This window comes from Phaenicophaeus curvirostris, chromosome 30 (assembly GCF_032191515.1).
Source record: "Phaenicophaeus curvirostris isolate KB17595 chromosome 30, BPBGC_Pcur_1.0, whole genome shotgun sequence".
In the NCBI taxonomy this organism is placed as follows: domain Eukaryota; kingdom Metazoa; phylum Chordata; class Aves; order Cuculiformes; family Cuculidae; genus Phaenicophaeus; species Phaenicophaeus curvirostris.
Window position 1 is genome coordinate 4,025,706 of NC_091421.1, and position 13,547 is coordinate 4,039,252.

At 50.7% G+C, this 13,547-nt stretch overlaps 1 protein-coding gene across 1 annotated transcript in view; it reads left to right on the plus strand.

Moving 5' to 3' along the window:
* The window catches only part of LOC138732363 (hydrocephalus-inducing protein homolog), a 91,433-nt gene that overhangs the window by 65,835 nt on the left and 12,051 nt on the right, over positions 1 to 13,547 (plus strand). Inside the window, 13 exon segments of the mRNA XM_069878948.1 lie at positions 371 to 479; positions 1,061 to 1,315; positions 2,138 to 2,280; positions 3,111 to 3,329; positions 4,215 to 4,375; positions 5,208 to 5,314; positions 6,380 to 6,578; positions 7,936 to 8,148; positions 9,068 to 9,206; positions 9,828 to 9,993; positions 10,407 to 10,548; positions 12,083 to 12,247; positions 12,357 to 12,486. Of these exon segments, the coding sequence (XP_069735049.1) occupies positions 371 to 479; positions 1,061 to 1,315; positions 2,138 to 2,280; positions 3,111 to 3,329; positions 4,215 to 4,375; positions 5,208 to 5,314; positions 6,380 to 6,578; positions 7,936 to 8,148; positions 9,068 to 9,206; positions 9,828 to 9,993; positions 10,407 to 10,548; positions 12,083 to 12,247; positions 12,357 to 12,486 (2,148 nt within the window).

Consider the following 13,547-nt stretch of genomic DNA (forward strand, 5'->3'; position numbering starts at 1 on the left):
TATCCTTCTCAGTTCAACTCAACACAAGAAAGTTGGTGGGGTATTTTCTCCCCTGCCTCTCTTCTCGCAGTCTTTCTCATGTGGGAAAGTGGTGTCCTAGTTATACTAGGTTGTTTTTTATCATATTTCACGGCCTTGTAAGCAAACTGAATTGTAGCCTATTTACACACTGCTTATTGCTTCTAGTACTCTCTGTCCTGTTTGGTGATATTTTAATTATATTCCAATGCCTCTGAACACTTTTCTTTCTGTGTGATTCCACATAAACTTTGTGCTATGAGCTGTGCAGCTGTGCTTGAGGTGGGGAAGTGTGCGATGTTGATCCACGTGCTGCCCTGGACCCACACCAGCGTGTGTTCCCTTTTCTCAGTTGATGATGGACCTGATACATGAAGGGGGAGCTTTCTTTTTGAAAACCAGACCCGGCACGCGCTACGTCTACGGAGTGACAGACGTGTATGAAGACTCATCTAGAGACGGTAAATTCATTAAGTGTGGTCATCCACACAGGGAAAGTGTGTGCCCTGCTCTTGGCTTGGCCAAGCAGCAGCCAGATGTCAGAGAGAGTTTCTTCCCTGGTTTTCTCTGTACCCCTCATTTCTCAAGTGGAGCCTTTGCAGGGTTTCCTTCTTGCAAGTTGTAGGAAGTTTTTCAGTTCTTCTGGACACGGTGGGTTGAGTTGTAGGGTACTTTCAGCACTTGAATGGACTGTCTGAGGTCTCTGCTGCATCTGGGGAATTTCCAGCCTGAACGGAGGCAGCCCTCGAGCCCACAGGCCCTGACAAAAGCCCAAACTGCCCTTTGACTCAGCTTTACGTGTGGCAGGAGCTGGCTGGGTGCAGCTTGAGTGAGAGATGAGCGCTAACTCGAGGTTAAGACATTTAAGCAGTGATATGCAGTGTCATAATCTAGTGAATATAGGAGGAGGGTCAGGAACCAGCGATGGGAGAACCTGTGCTTAGACGCAGCTGGGTTTCAACTTCTTATTCCTCTTAGAACCCGTGGGAATATTTCCTCTGCTTGACTGTATTGCTTGTCTCTGATTTCTATTACTGTGCAGAGAAGAAGCTCCACACCGCTTCCCTAGTCCTCCTTCCCGGGGAAACAGCTGAATTTGATGTACTTTTCAAACCCACCCTGGCCCAGCTTGAGGAAGGGAAGATCCACCTAACAGTGGCGGGCTTCCACCACCAAGACCTCGACATTCAGCTGGTGGGTGACTGCTATGAAGATGACTTGGTGCTCGAAAACGTCCACGGACTGGTGGAAGAGAGCGAGGACGAGGGCAGTCTGAGCAATGACGACATAATTGAGGGTAAGAGAAGAGAGGCTACCGAGAGCAAGTATCAGGAGCGTAGATATTTCTGAGTGCCAGTGCGGGTGTGGTCCAGACTCAGCTGGCAGATGCCGTGGCCTTTTGTAGCCTGAAGAACATCCACACTTGAGAACACAAGGAAAGACCCTCTGTCAGGGGGAAGTTTTGGACTCGATGGTCCTGAGGGTCTTTCCCAACCTAGTGACTCTGTATGCAGGCTGGCAGGGAAGGCTCAGAGGTAACACTTTGCAGCTGAGTATCTCTTTTGTGTCCTTGATATAACCGGGTCTGTGCTGTTGCCCACCAGAGCTGGTGGCCTTTGAGCGTGCTGTCCCTCTGCACAGAGACAGCTGCTTGTTCAGGGACAAGGTATTTCCCTGAAACACCTGTTGAGGTGTTTCCCTGAAAGAGGCAAGATGGGGAGCGGCATCTCCCAGAGGGAGGAAAGCTCAGAACGAGGAAAAGAGTTGGACGTACACCTTTGTCTGTGCATGTGACAGGGGACAGGAGAAGAGGAAATGGCTTCAAGTTCAACCAAGGGAGGTTTAGGCTGGACATTAGGAAAAAAGATTTCAGGGGAAGGGTCATTGGGCAGTGGCAGAGGCTGCCCAGGGAGGGGGTTGATTCACCTTCCCTGAAGAGGTTAAAGGGACGGGTGGTAGAGGTGCTGAGGGACATGGTTTAGTGATTGATGGGAATGGTTGGACTCGATGATCCGGTGGGTCTCTTCCAACCTGGTGATTCTATGATTCTGTGATTCTCTGTGAGGAGAGCAGATGGAGCTTGCCTCACACGGAGATCCCTGGCTCTCGTTCTGAACAGCTGTTAGAGAAGATCATATCCATTTTGGGGAATGTCACGTTGGGATGCCCTACTCAGTGACCTTCACCATCACCAATCGCAGCAGAGCGGATGACATGCAGTTCGAGTGGCTGCAAGAGGCCCCGTTTCGCTTCTCCCCCGAGGTGAGCTTGTATGTCTCTGCTTTTTCCACGGCTCAAGCACTGCCTGGCAGGTTCCTGGGAGCTGGCAGGGAGTTCACCACGTGCCAGTGAGAGGCCGTTTCAGTGCTATATAGGATGTCTGGAGGACAAAGACCTGGGGGTGTTGGTTGACAGCGACTGACTATGAGGCAGCAGTGGCCCAGGTGGCCAAGAAGGCCAATGGCATCTTGGCTCGGATCAGACACGGCGTGGCCAGCAGGGCCAGGGAGGTTCTTCTCCCTCTGGACTCAGCACTGGGGAGACCACTCCTCGAATCCTGGGGTCAGTTCTGGGCCCCTCACCACAAGAAGGATGTTGAGGCTCTGGAGCGAGTCTAGAGAAGAGTAATGAAGCTGGTGAGGGAGCTGGAGAAGAAGAGGAGCAGCTGAGAGAGCTGGGGGTGTTTAGCCTGGAGAAGAGGAGGCTGAGAGGAGACCTCATTGCTCTCTGCAACTCCCTGAAAGGAGGTTGTGGAGAGGAGGGAGCTGGGCTCTTCTCCCAAGGGACAGGGGACAGGATGAGAGGGAATGGCCTCAAGCTCTGCCAGGGGAGGTTCAGGCTGGACATCAGGAAAAAAATTTTCAGGGAAAGGGTCATTGGGCAGTGGCAGAGGCTGCCCAGGGAGGGGGTTGAGTCACCTTCCCTGGAGGGGTTTAAGGGATGGGTGGACAACTTGCTGAGGGACATGGGTTTGTAAAATTCAGAGTAACTCACAGTAAGATGCAGAGCTGCTCACCACATCAATCCTTTTACTGTCGGTCCTGTCCTTACCATAGATTCCAGTTTGGTCTTGGTTCTCTGATTCTCCATAGGTGGGAGACCTCCCTGCTGGCTCTTCCAAGGACATCACGCTAACCCTGGAATCAGATGTTCCAGTCACGTTCAAAAGGCACCCTCTAAAGTGTTGGGTGACCAGGATTATCGCCCCACTGCCACCAGAGCAGGTGACTGACAGAGATGAGCGTCTGTACACTGTCAAAGGGATAGATGACATGAGGGACCCATCAGATGCACGGCTTGACGAGGAGAAGGTAGGAAAGACAACCACAAAAGCCATCCTAGCTTCCACAAAAAACTGCTGATGGCAGCAGACTGCCATCTCTGCTGTCTAAGCAGCTCCCGCTTCCTCGTGGTGTTTAATCCATCCAGGAGCTTAACCAGCAGTGCATTTTAGGGGAGAGGTAGATGCCCGGCGCTCGCACAGGATGGGGAAGTCTTTGTGATGAGAGATGCTTAGTTTGACAAGAGACATTCAGCCAGAGGCAAACTATTGGTCTCTGCTAAAAGCCGAGACTCATCTCAAGAGATTCTTGCCTTTACTGTCGTGATTACCAAACACTTATCTTGAGTGATGGTTCTTGTCCAGTTTCTGAAGCATTGTAAGACCTGTAATCCAAACTTCTTCCCCATCGGAGCATCAGCAGTCCGAGGCGTTCCTAGAGTTCATGCCCATCCCCAAATATCCATCCGCAAACTCTGCCAGTGTGGCTGTCACCCCACCCATGACATCTGGGAAGTACTTTCTCCTAAAATAAGAAGGAAAAGGTGCTTTCTAGGTGTGTTAATTCCTGGGATTTTCCATCCACAGAGCTCCAGCTGGAGAACTTAATCCTATTTTAGAGGCCTGCTGGATTTATAGGGGGCCAGGAAAAAAGTCAGACACTCTACAGGGTTGAAATTGAGGGACTGGTATCTGGTCATGGTACCCTTGGGTGTATTCACAGTCGTGGTGGTGATGGCTTTGATCAGTAGGTACAAACAAATACTACAGCAGAAGGATCAGATGTCACCTTTCCAGGGAAATAAATCCGAATGGTCCTTTCTACCCCCTATATGTGGGTGATTTTGGAGGCCAGAAGGCTCTCAGCCTGGCTTTCTGGGCTCCGCTCAGTGATTCTTCCCTGTTGTGTTTGGAGGTGATGGAGACAGACTCGGAACGTGCTCACAGTGTCCAGGTGGAGATCAGCCGTGAAGTGGAGCTTTTCCTAAGTGCTGTTGTTGACTACGCCAACTTCAAGCTAGACAGGCACAAGATTGAGTTCAAGGAGACGTTGCTGTTCCAAACGAAGATGTTCAAGTGAGTGCTGGAGGCCAGGCAGGGACTCGTGTGTGGGAGATGACTTTGCCCAGGGCTGCTTCCCCAGGGCCACACGTGCTCTCTGGTGGCCTCTGCTTTTCCTTCTACTCGTGGTCGTGTGCCAGCAGCGATACCACCCATGCGCTCGTTGCTCAGCTACTGAATGAACCTCTTCTAATTCCAAACAGGCTGATCAGCCTTGGCGGGGGGTGTTGCTGCCCTCTGGGTCTGAGGATTCAGCTTCTACACGCAGTCTGGCACATGCCAGGATGCAGAGATACTGGATGTGGATATGCCCAGCGTGTGGACCTGAGTCCATTCTAGGGCTTTATGTGCAGTCTCACCTGCTCTTCATCCCTTTAAACAAATCATTTATTGTTTTGTCTTTTCTAAGTCCCATCTGGGTGCTGGGGCCTCTGTATCTGCCCACAAAGCCAAGCAGGAGATGCTGGCTGCTGTCCTGCCACGACACGCCAGGAGAGGTTTGGTTCTGTTGAGAACGCCCATGGTTTTGTTGCATTGCATGGTTTGCCTGTCCTCATCTACTCCAGGACAAGCATGCAGTCCAAATAATGTGAAACCGAGACACAAAGACCAGAGTAAGACCCTCAAATTAAGTTTCCTGGGCACCGTGTCTGCCTTTTTCACTTCCAGACTTCGCAATACTTGGTCTTAGGGCAGCTCAGGTCAGTGACCCAAATTTGACCAAGTTGCCTAGGGAAGAAGATGCTACTCAGGGTAAAGAACTGGCTGCCAGGAGCCCACTGTACAGTGTTACGTCTTGTTTTCTTTGTAGTTATTGATCTCATTAATCCTCCTCCTTGCTTTGCAGTTTCCAGCTGACCAATACAGGGGATGTGACCCTAGAATACACCTGGGTGGTGGCTGAGAAGGCTGGAAAGGCAAGAGCTCATGAGGAGCTTCCACCCAGTACTGATGGTAGGACATGAGCTCTGAGGCAGCTGAGGGTGCCTGGTGTCTTTCAGTTTGTGGCTGATGACCTGGGGAGAAGACTATGCCCCTTAACCCCAAAAACATTAATTGCTTTTTCATCCCTGTCCAGTTGTCCACTTTGATCTGCGTCTTCCCAGGTGCAGCTGGAGACACTCTCCTTGTCCTTTCTCTGCCTTTCAGACCCTCCTGTGCTGGCTCTGATGCTTGTGTTCTTCACGGGAGCCGAGTCTGGCTTGGGGAGGAGCCCCGTTGTGGGTCAGGACTGGGAAGGGGGCACCAGGGCACCTCTTTAGGAATTATCTGAGACTGGAAAAAACGATGCTGTGACAATGAGTTTGCTGCAGTCACGCTGTCTGGGTGCAATTTCCCTGGTCCAGGGCAAATGCAAAGTCTAAAATGAACCCTCCTTCAGCGCATTTGTGCTGAGGCTGGTCTGCTCCACGGTGCAAAGGCTGCCTGGTCATGGGTTATAAAAGCCTGACACAGAAAAAGGAAGGAACGGGTGTGAAGGACAGAGCAATACTGTTCCCCAAAGCTTTCTCTCTACTGTGCACAACAAGCCAAGCGACAGGGGACGGGATGAGAGGGAATGGCCTCAAGCTCCGCCAGGGGAGGTTCAGGCTGGACATCAGGAAAAAAATATTCATGGAAAGGGTTATTGGGCACTGGCAGAGACTGCCCAGGGAGGGGGTTGAGTCACCTTCCCTGGAGGGGTTTAACGGGTGGGTGGACGAGGTGCTGAGGGACATGGGTTAGTGATTGATGGGGATGGTTGGACTCGATGATCCAATGGGTCTTTTCCAACCTGGTGATTCTATGATTCTATGAAAAAGCAAGCTGACTGCTCTCCCTGCTCTTCACTGAGAGTCCTCCTGCTGAAAGCGCTTGCGCCATGGATGCTCCAAGTGCATCCCAGCTCCCCCCTGTCCACCTGCAGCAGGAGGCAGAGGTTTTTCTCCTTGAAAAATATCCTGATATAACCTCTTCTTACCACAGGGAATTTCTCCTCCACCTCCTCCACTCCTGCTGCCTCTGCGAAGGTCCAGTCAGGCCATTGTTTGAGCCAGGTGAAGCACGCTCCGGAGCCCACGTCTTCCTCCCAGACATTGTCTCTGAACACCACCAATGCCACCCAGCCCTTCTCTGTCGAGCCCAGCAGCGGCACCATCCCTGCTGGCAAGGAGCAGCTCTTCCAAATGAAATTCTCTCCAGTGCACGTCGGGGTGTTTAAGAGCGTCATGTCCTGCAGGTAGGAAACATCCAGGTGCTTTTCAGCTCATGCAACTGATGGGTAGTCATTGTATTGTCTCCAGCTGGGGTGGGTGGGAGTGTGGAGCTGGAAACAGGCAGCAGAAACAACCACCATACAGGAGCAAAGAAAGATGATCCCCAGCCTTGGTAGAAGCAGGTATGTAGACACTGGGAAAAGACATTGTAGCTGGGTAGAAGCGTGGATCTGTTGGAGGAAAGGGAGGCTTTGCAAAGGGATCTGAACAGGCTGGACCGCTGGGCTGAGGCCAATGGGATGAGGTTTAACAAGGCTAAATGCCGTGTCCTGCACTTGGGGCACAACAACCCTGTGCAGCTCCAGGCTAGGAGAAGACTGGCTGGAAAGCTGCCTGGAGGAGAGGGACCTGGGGGTGTTGGTTGAACAGGAGCCAGCAGGGGCCCAGGTGGCCAAGAAGGCCAATGGCATCTTGGCTTGGATCAGACATGGCGTGGCCAGCAGGGCCAGGGAGGTTCTTCTCCCTCTGGACTCGGCACTGGGGAGACCGCTCCTCGAATCCTGGGGTCAGTTCTGGGCCCTCAGCACAAGAAGGATGTTGAGGCTCTGGAGCGAGTCCAGAGAAGAGCAAGGAAGCTGGTGAAGGGGCTGGAGAAGAAAAAGAGCAGCTGAAAGAGCTGGGGGTGTTTAGCCTGGAGAAGAGGAGGCTGAGGGGAGACCTCATTGCTCTCTCCAACTCCCTGAGAGGAGGTTCTGGAGAGGAGGGAGCTGGGCTCTTCTCGCAAGGGACAGGGGACAGGATGAGAGGGAATGGCCTGAAGCTCTGCCAGGGGAGGTTCAGGGTGGACATCAGGAAAAAAACTTTCAGGGAAAGGGTCATTGGGCAGTGACAGAGGCTGCCCAGGGAGGGGGTTGAGTCACCTTCCCTGGAGGGGTTTATGGCCGGGTGGACGAGGTGCTGAGGGACATGGTTTAGTGATTGATGGGAATGGTTGGACTCGATGATCCGGTGGGTCTCTTCCAACCTGGTGATTCTATGATTCTATGAATATGAAGCTCCTGGAGGGTTGTAAAATCAGCAACAAGACACCCAGAAAAGCTTTCCAGGGGGCAAGCCGTTCCCTAGATTTGCTTCTATATTAGCCCAGCATGGTTCCCCCTATCTACACAGCGAGCTGTGTGCTGCAGTTGGTCTCTATACACATAAATGCTTGTGCTTCTGCCGTTTGATCTCTGTGACAGGGAGCTCAATTCTATTGGATTTGCTTGTTGGTGCTCGCACAGAGATAAGATGCCACGGTCTCTGGTGTACCAGCAAATAGGCAAGCAGCTGGCTGCCTGGAAATGTTTCTCTGGCTAATAGCAGTCCCTGTCTTCCTAGAATTCCTAACCTGATACCAAACCTGAAGGGCCCAAAAGTGACTGTGAAAGGGAGAGGCCTGATGCCAAGCTACCACTTCGAGCTAGAGGACTCTGACTATCTCACTTCAAAGAGGCACAAGCTGGAGTCGAAGGGACGAAAACATGCGCGGCTGGATCCCAAGACACGAGTGGTCGAGTTTGTCACAGTTGGAGTGTGCAGCAGCAACATCAAGTAAGCACGGACGTGGCTTCTCGTGTTGATGGTCTCCTTGTCATCCCCCTTAGAGACCCCTCTGGCTACTCTTCCAACCCACAAGGTGCATCTGTACCTTGTCTGTGATCAGCTGACCCTTGGCCACCAGCCGATTTTGGGGCTGGAACAACCTGTTCACTGAAAACTAGATGGCTATTTTGTTTTTCTCTCTTTGTCCCTTTCTTCAAGAGGGTGTGGGTCGGTCTTGGAGGACCGTGTACCCGCAGTGTGATCAGTACAACCTTTGTGTCTTGGAAGAGCATCTTTGGGACATTCTCACTGCTGTTTGTTGGTCAGGCAGGATCAGTGAAGGTTGAACCACCACAGAGGATGTCATCTTCTAAAGGAATCTTACTGGACTTGATGATACCATTTTCACTTGGTCTCCCTGTTGTGTCATTCAAGATGTTGGCTATATCCTCACTAATTTCTTCGTTGATAGCTGTTAATCTACAGGGAAACAATCAGGGCCCCTAGAAAGCAGGCGAAATATTTGTGTTGCCAGTGTCATTTGCCCTCTGACAGGGCAAGAGGGAATGGCCTCAAGCTCCGCCAGGGGAGGTTCAGGCTGAACATCAGGAAAAAATATTTCATGGAAAGGGTCATTGGGCAGTGGCAGAGGCTGCCCAGGGAGGGGGTTGAGTCACCTTCCCTGGAGGGGTTTAAGGGATGGGTGGACAAGGTGCTGAGGGACATGGTTTAGTGATTGATGGGAATGGTTGGACTCGATGATCCTGGGGCTCCTTTCCAACCTGGTGATTCTATGATTCTATGATTCTATACCAAATCAGTCCTCCCAGATGGTGACCAGGACTGGCAGTGCCTGATTTCTGCTGCAGGACAGAGTCATTAATGTCCCAACATCACCTTACTAGTCCTTTTCTCTTTGTGTGCCCAGGACTTTCATGGTTTTGAACCCAACCAGTTCTACATATTCCTTCCAATGGACTTGTCATGACCCCGAAGACCCACTGAAACAGAAAGCTTTCTTCTGCCTCACAGAGAGAGGTCAGATCGAGCCAGGGGAGAAAGCAGAGGTAGGTGCAGTAAATTAAGAAGGGGGATCCAATACGCGTGTGTGCCAGTTTAATACCAGCTGCATCTTCACTCGTTGTGAGCTTGCTAGGACCGTGTAGAAACCTTTGACTCTAGGTGTAAATGAACTGACAGATAAACCTGTTATCACTCTGGACGCCACAACTACCTGAAAGGAGGTCGTGGAGAGGAGGGAGCTGGGCTCTTCTTCCAAGGGACAGGGGACAGGATGAGAGGGAATGGCCTCAAGCTCTGCCAGGGGAGGTTCAGGCTGGACATTAGGAAAAAAATTTCCCGGAAAGGGTCATTGGGCAGTGGCAGAGGCTGCCCAGGGAGGGGGTTGAGTCCCCTTCCCTGGAGGGGTTTAAGGCATGGGTGGACGAGGTGCTGAGGGACATGGTTAATGATTGATGGGAATGGTTAGACTTGATGATCCGGTGGGTCTCTTCCAACTTGGTGATTCTATGATTCTATGATCTCCTATGCTTCTGGGCTGTAAGTGGCACAGCAACTCAGCAATATAAGGTGGAGGTTCCATGTGTTTCTGGGTGGTATAGGCTGCACCCCTCTTTCCTTACCCTGCCAGGCAGCAGCTTGCCTTCATTTGCCTCTTTGTCCCACAGATGCAATTTGAGTTCGTCCCCCAGCACTTGGATTTCACGGAATCATCCTGGGTCTTTACAATTCCCGAGCAGAATGTCTCTGTCCCATTCCTGTTGGTGGGAAATGCCACTGACCCAGTAGTGGCTCTGGACAGACCCTACATCAACTTCCACTCGCTGTTAATTGGTAAGCACCGTGCTTATACTTTACGCCTCTCCAGAGGCTCAGCAGTCTCGTTATTCCAGCAGGCTCCCATGAGGAAGCTGGAAATGGAAATGGGCTCTTGGGAGCAGAGCATCCAGCTCTTGGCACCCAAGGGTACGAGGGAGAGGAAGGGAAGAAGGTCTGTGTCAGGGACATGGCATGTAGTTGGGGCTGTTTCCAAGAGGAAATTGGAGGGCAGTGCGGGGAGCTCAGGGGATCAGAAGTGTTGATTCCACGGTGGCATCGTGAACGTGCCATGCTGCAAGGTCCTTGGTGTAAGGACCAGTACAGGTCCTTACAGGTCCTCAGCCAGCAGGCAGGAGCACCGCGGGCAGTAGTGGCCTAGTGGCCAGAGAAACAAAAGCTTTTCAGCCGCTGCTTTGTCCTCTCTGCAGGGCACAAGGTCCAGAAGACTGTTTATATGATCAACAAAGAGAAGGAAGCCTTCAGCTTCGCCTTCAGAAAAAGCTCTCCCTTCTCAGAGGGGTGCAAAGTGAAAATAGAACCCCTGAAAGGCTCCATCGCTCCTCTTTCAAGGTAATTCCTCTCCCCCGTGCCAAGCGCAGCGCTGTCGTTTTGCTTTTGAGGCTCTTTTCCCTCTGCAGTTACCAGGCGACTCTCCGCTATAGCGTGCATGTGCCTTGTTCTGTTCCTTCCCAGTGGAAACAGGCTGAAACTGCAGGTTTCTCCATAAAGTGGATGTGTCTGGGTTACCCTGATCTTCTAGACACCCTTCCTGGAGCAATTCAAGCATTCAATCTTCTAGTTTTCATGACAGAGAGATGTTTGGGGGTTTTAACTCCGTGACCCTGCTGAACCAGTGACCTTAAGTATGTGAGGTCTCCTCTCTCCTCCATGTTCCTTTAGTGCAAAGTCACCAAGAGCACAAAGCACACGTGCAGCATCGAAGCCCGTCACGGGGGGCAGCATCAGTGTTACCAAAGTAGATGTTTCACAGGTCTGCCTGTCTGAAAGTGAATGCTCTTTTCTTGTAAACTGCAGCTATGAGTAGTTATCAGACATATCTACAAGATCAAGCAGTGTCAGGTCACCAGCTCCCCTGCTCACCCACTCTGGATGTCCCACTCAGAGCCTGCCCAGGCGTAGCACCAGGCAGCTTTGCTGTGGCTTAAAAGATACCAAATTTTGCTTTGCTGTGGCTTAAAAGATACCAAATTTTGGCTTGCCACTGGGTGCGAGGTAAGAGAGCCCCCTGCATCAGCTCCCCTGAGAAGTGTTGATTCCGTAAGTCCCTGTGTTTGATCCCACACTCAGAAATTACATTGGAATTACTCAAAGAAATTACACAGGGTCAGTTTGGTGGCCCTTGCGTTGCGCATCCATCGCGGGAGCTGGATGATTCCTCTTTGCAAAGAGGATGTCACTGTTGCCGTGTAGATCGGAGACACTAGAGATCTCTGCACGTGCCTTTCTCTGTGTTTGGGAGAGAAGTGGGATCTCGTAGCACAGGAGCAGGGTGGTAAGATCAGCGTCAGTTCAATGTTTGCTGCCTTTTTGCTGTATCCTCTGCCATTTCAGCAACATTTTCTGCCATTAAACTACCTGAAAGGAGGTTGTGGAGAGAAGGGAGCTGGGTTCTTCTCCCAGGTGACAGGGGACAGGATGAGAGGGAATGGCTCAAGCTCCGCCAGGGGAAGTTCAGGCTTGACATAAGGATAAAATATTTCATGGAAAGGGTCATTGGGCAGTGGCAGAGGCTGCCCAGGGAGGGGGTTGAGTCACCTTGCCTGGAGGGATTTAAGGGACAGGTGGACGAGGCGCTGAGGGACATGGGTTAGTGATTGATGGGAATGGTTGGACTCGATCCGATGGATCCTTTCCAGCCTGGTGATTCTATGATTCTATGATTTTATTGCACAGCATCATCATACCCTAAACGGTTCTCACCAAGCTTTGCTCCATCAGGGGAGGCCCCGGCAGAGCAGAATGCTCTCCTGGTTTCTCCTAGGTCTGGAGTCCCACCACAGCTTCTCTCCTGTAGAGCAGGCAACGTGGGGCCACAATAGCTGAGAGAGAGTGAACGGAGCAAAACAAGGTCTTCTCTCCCCAGGCTTCCCATTACGGTTGTCCTGACACCGAAACAAGAAGGACAGCTAGTCTTCAACATCAAGTGTGACGTCAACAAGAAGAGCCAGTCCCTGTCGCTGAATATCAAGGCCACCGTCTGCAGCAAAGTGGAGAGACAGAGGGCTGCAGCTCACGCTGCAGAGAAGCAGTAAAATGTTAAGTAATGTAAAGCGAAGTTTTTTACAGAGTTTGATAGCAAATGCACCCACGATTTTCAAGGTTTGCTGGCAAGGTACAGGTGTTTATTTACTGCACAGAGGAAGAGAAGCTCGACATGAGCTGGCAGTGTGCGCTCACAGCCCAGAAACCAACCGTGTCCTGGGCGGCATCAAAAGCAGTGTGGCCAGCAGGTCGAGGGAAGGGATTCTGCCCCTCTGTTCCTCTCTTGTGAGACCTCCTCTGGGGTATTGGGTCCAGTTCTGGAATCCTCAACATAAGAAGGAAATGGAGCTGCTGGAATGGGTCCAGAGGAGACTACAGAGATGATCCGAGGGCTGCAGAACCTCCCAGATGAGGACAGGCTGAGAGATTTGGGGTTGTTCAGCCTGGAGAAGAGAAGGCTCTGAGGAGATCTTATAGAGACCTTCCAGTACCTGAAGGGGCTCCAAGAAAGCTGGGGAGGGGCTGTTCCTAAAGGCTTGTGGTGACAGGACAAGGGGCAATAGGGATAAACTTGAGAGAGGCAGATTTAGACTAGACCATTTGTATGCTAAGGAAAACAGGTGTTAGGTACCAGTTAGCTAAAAGGCAAAGATTCTTTTTCTATTGTTTCTTCAAGTGCTGGTGGAATTCACTGAGGTATCTTAGCCGGGTGACGTCTGATCCCGGCTGCCTGCGCACAGTAGAGTTTGTTCTGACTAGAAAGCCGCTCTCTGTGTATCAGGCTGTAGTGTAATAGAGATGAAGGCTTTCTTTTCAGATGCAGAAGCTTCCTCTGAGAAGCTAAAATATTGCCAGTAACAATTTCTTTCACGTTATGAGATATTATAGCAAGATGATGTATTTTAACCCTTCTGTCTAGCAACGTTGGAATGGGGCAACGAGCTCACGTAGCACTTTCTGATATTTGTGTGTCTCTGCATTGCAGGATCCAAACAATTCCGAGTGTCTTCGTGGATCTGCATAGAATTGGTGAGACAGGAAGCAACTGCTGTCAGCTAAGGAGAAAGAAAGGTGCTTAGCAACGCCTATTTATATATTTATATATTTATATTTTTATATATTTATATATTTATATATTTATTTATATTTATATTTATTTATATATTTATATATTTTTGAGTGCCTATTGACTACAGTTCCACCACTAATTGAATAAATTAATTTGAACAGTGAAAATAAAATAGGAATCTCTGTGTGTCTGTCTGAGAGTAAACATAAAGAATGCATTTAGAGATCACCATGGAATTATATGCCATCAGAGCCTCATTCAAAGAGGAATTCGCACC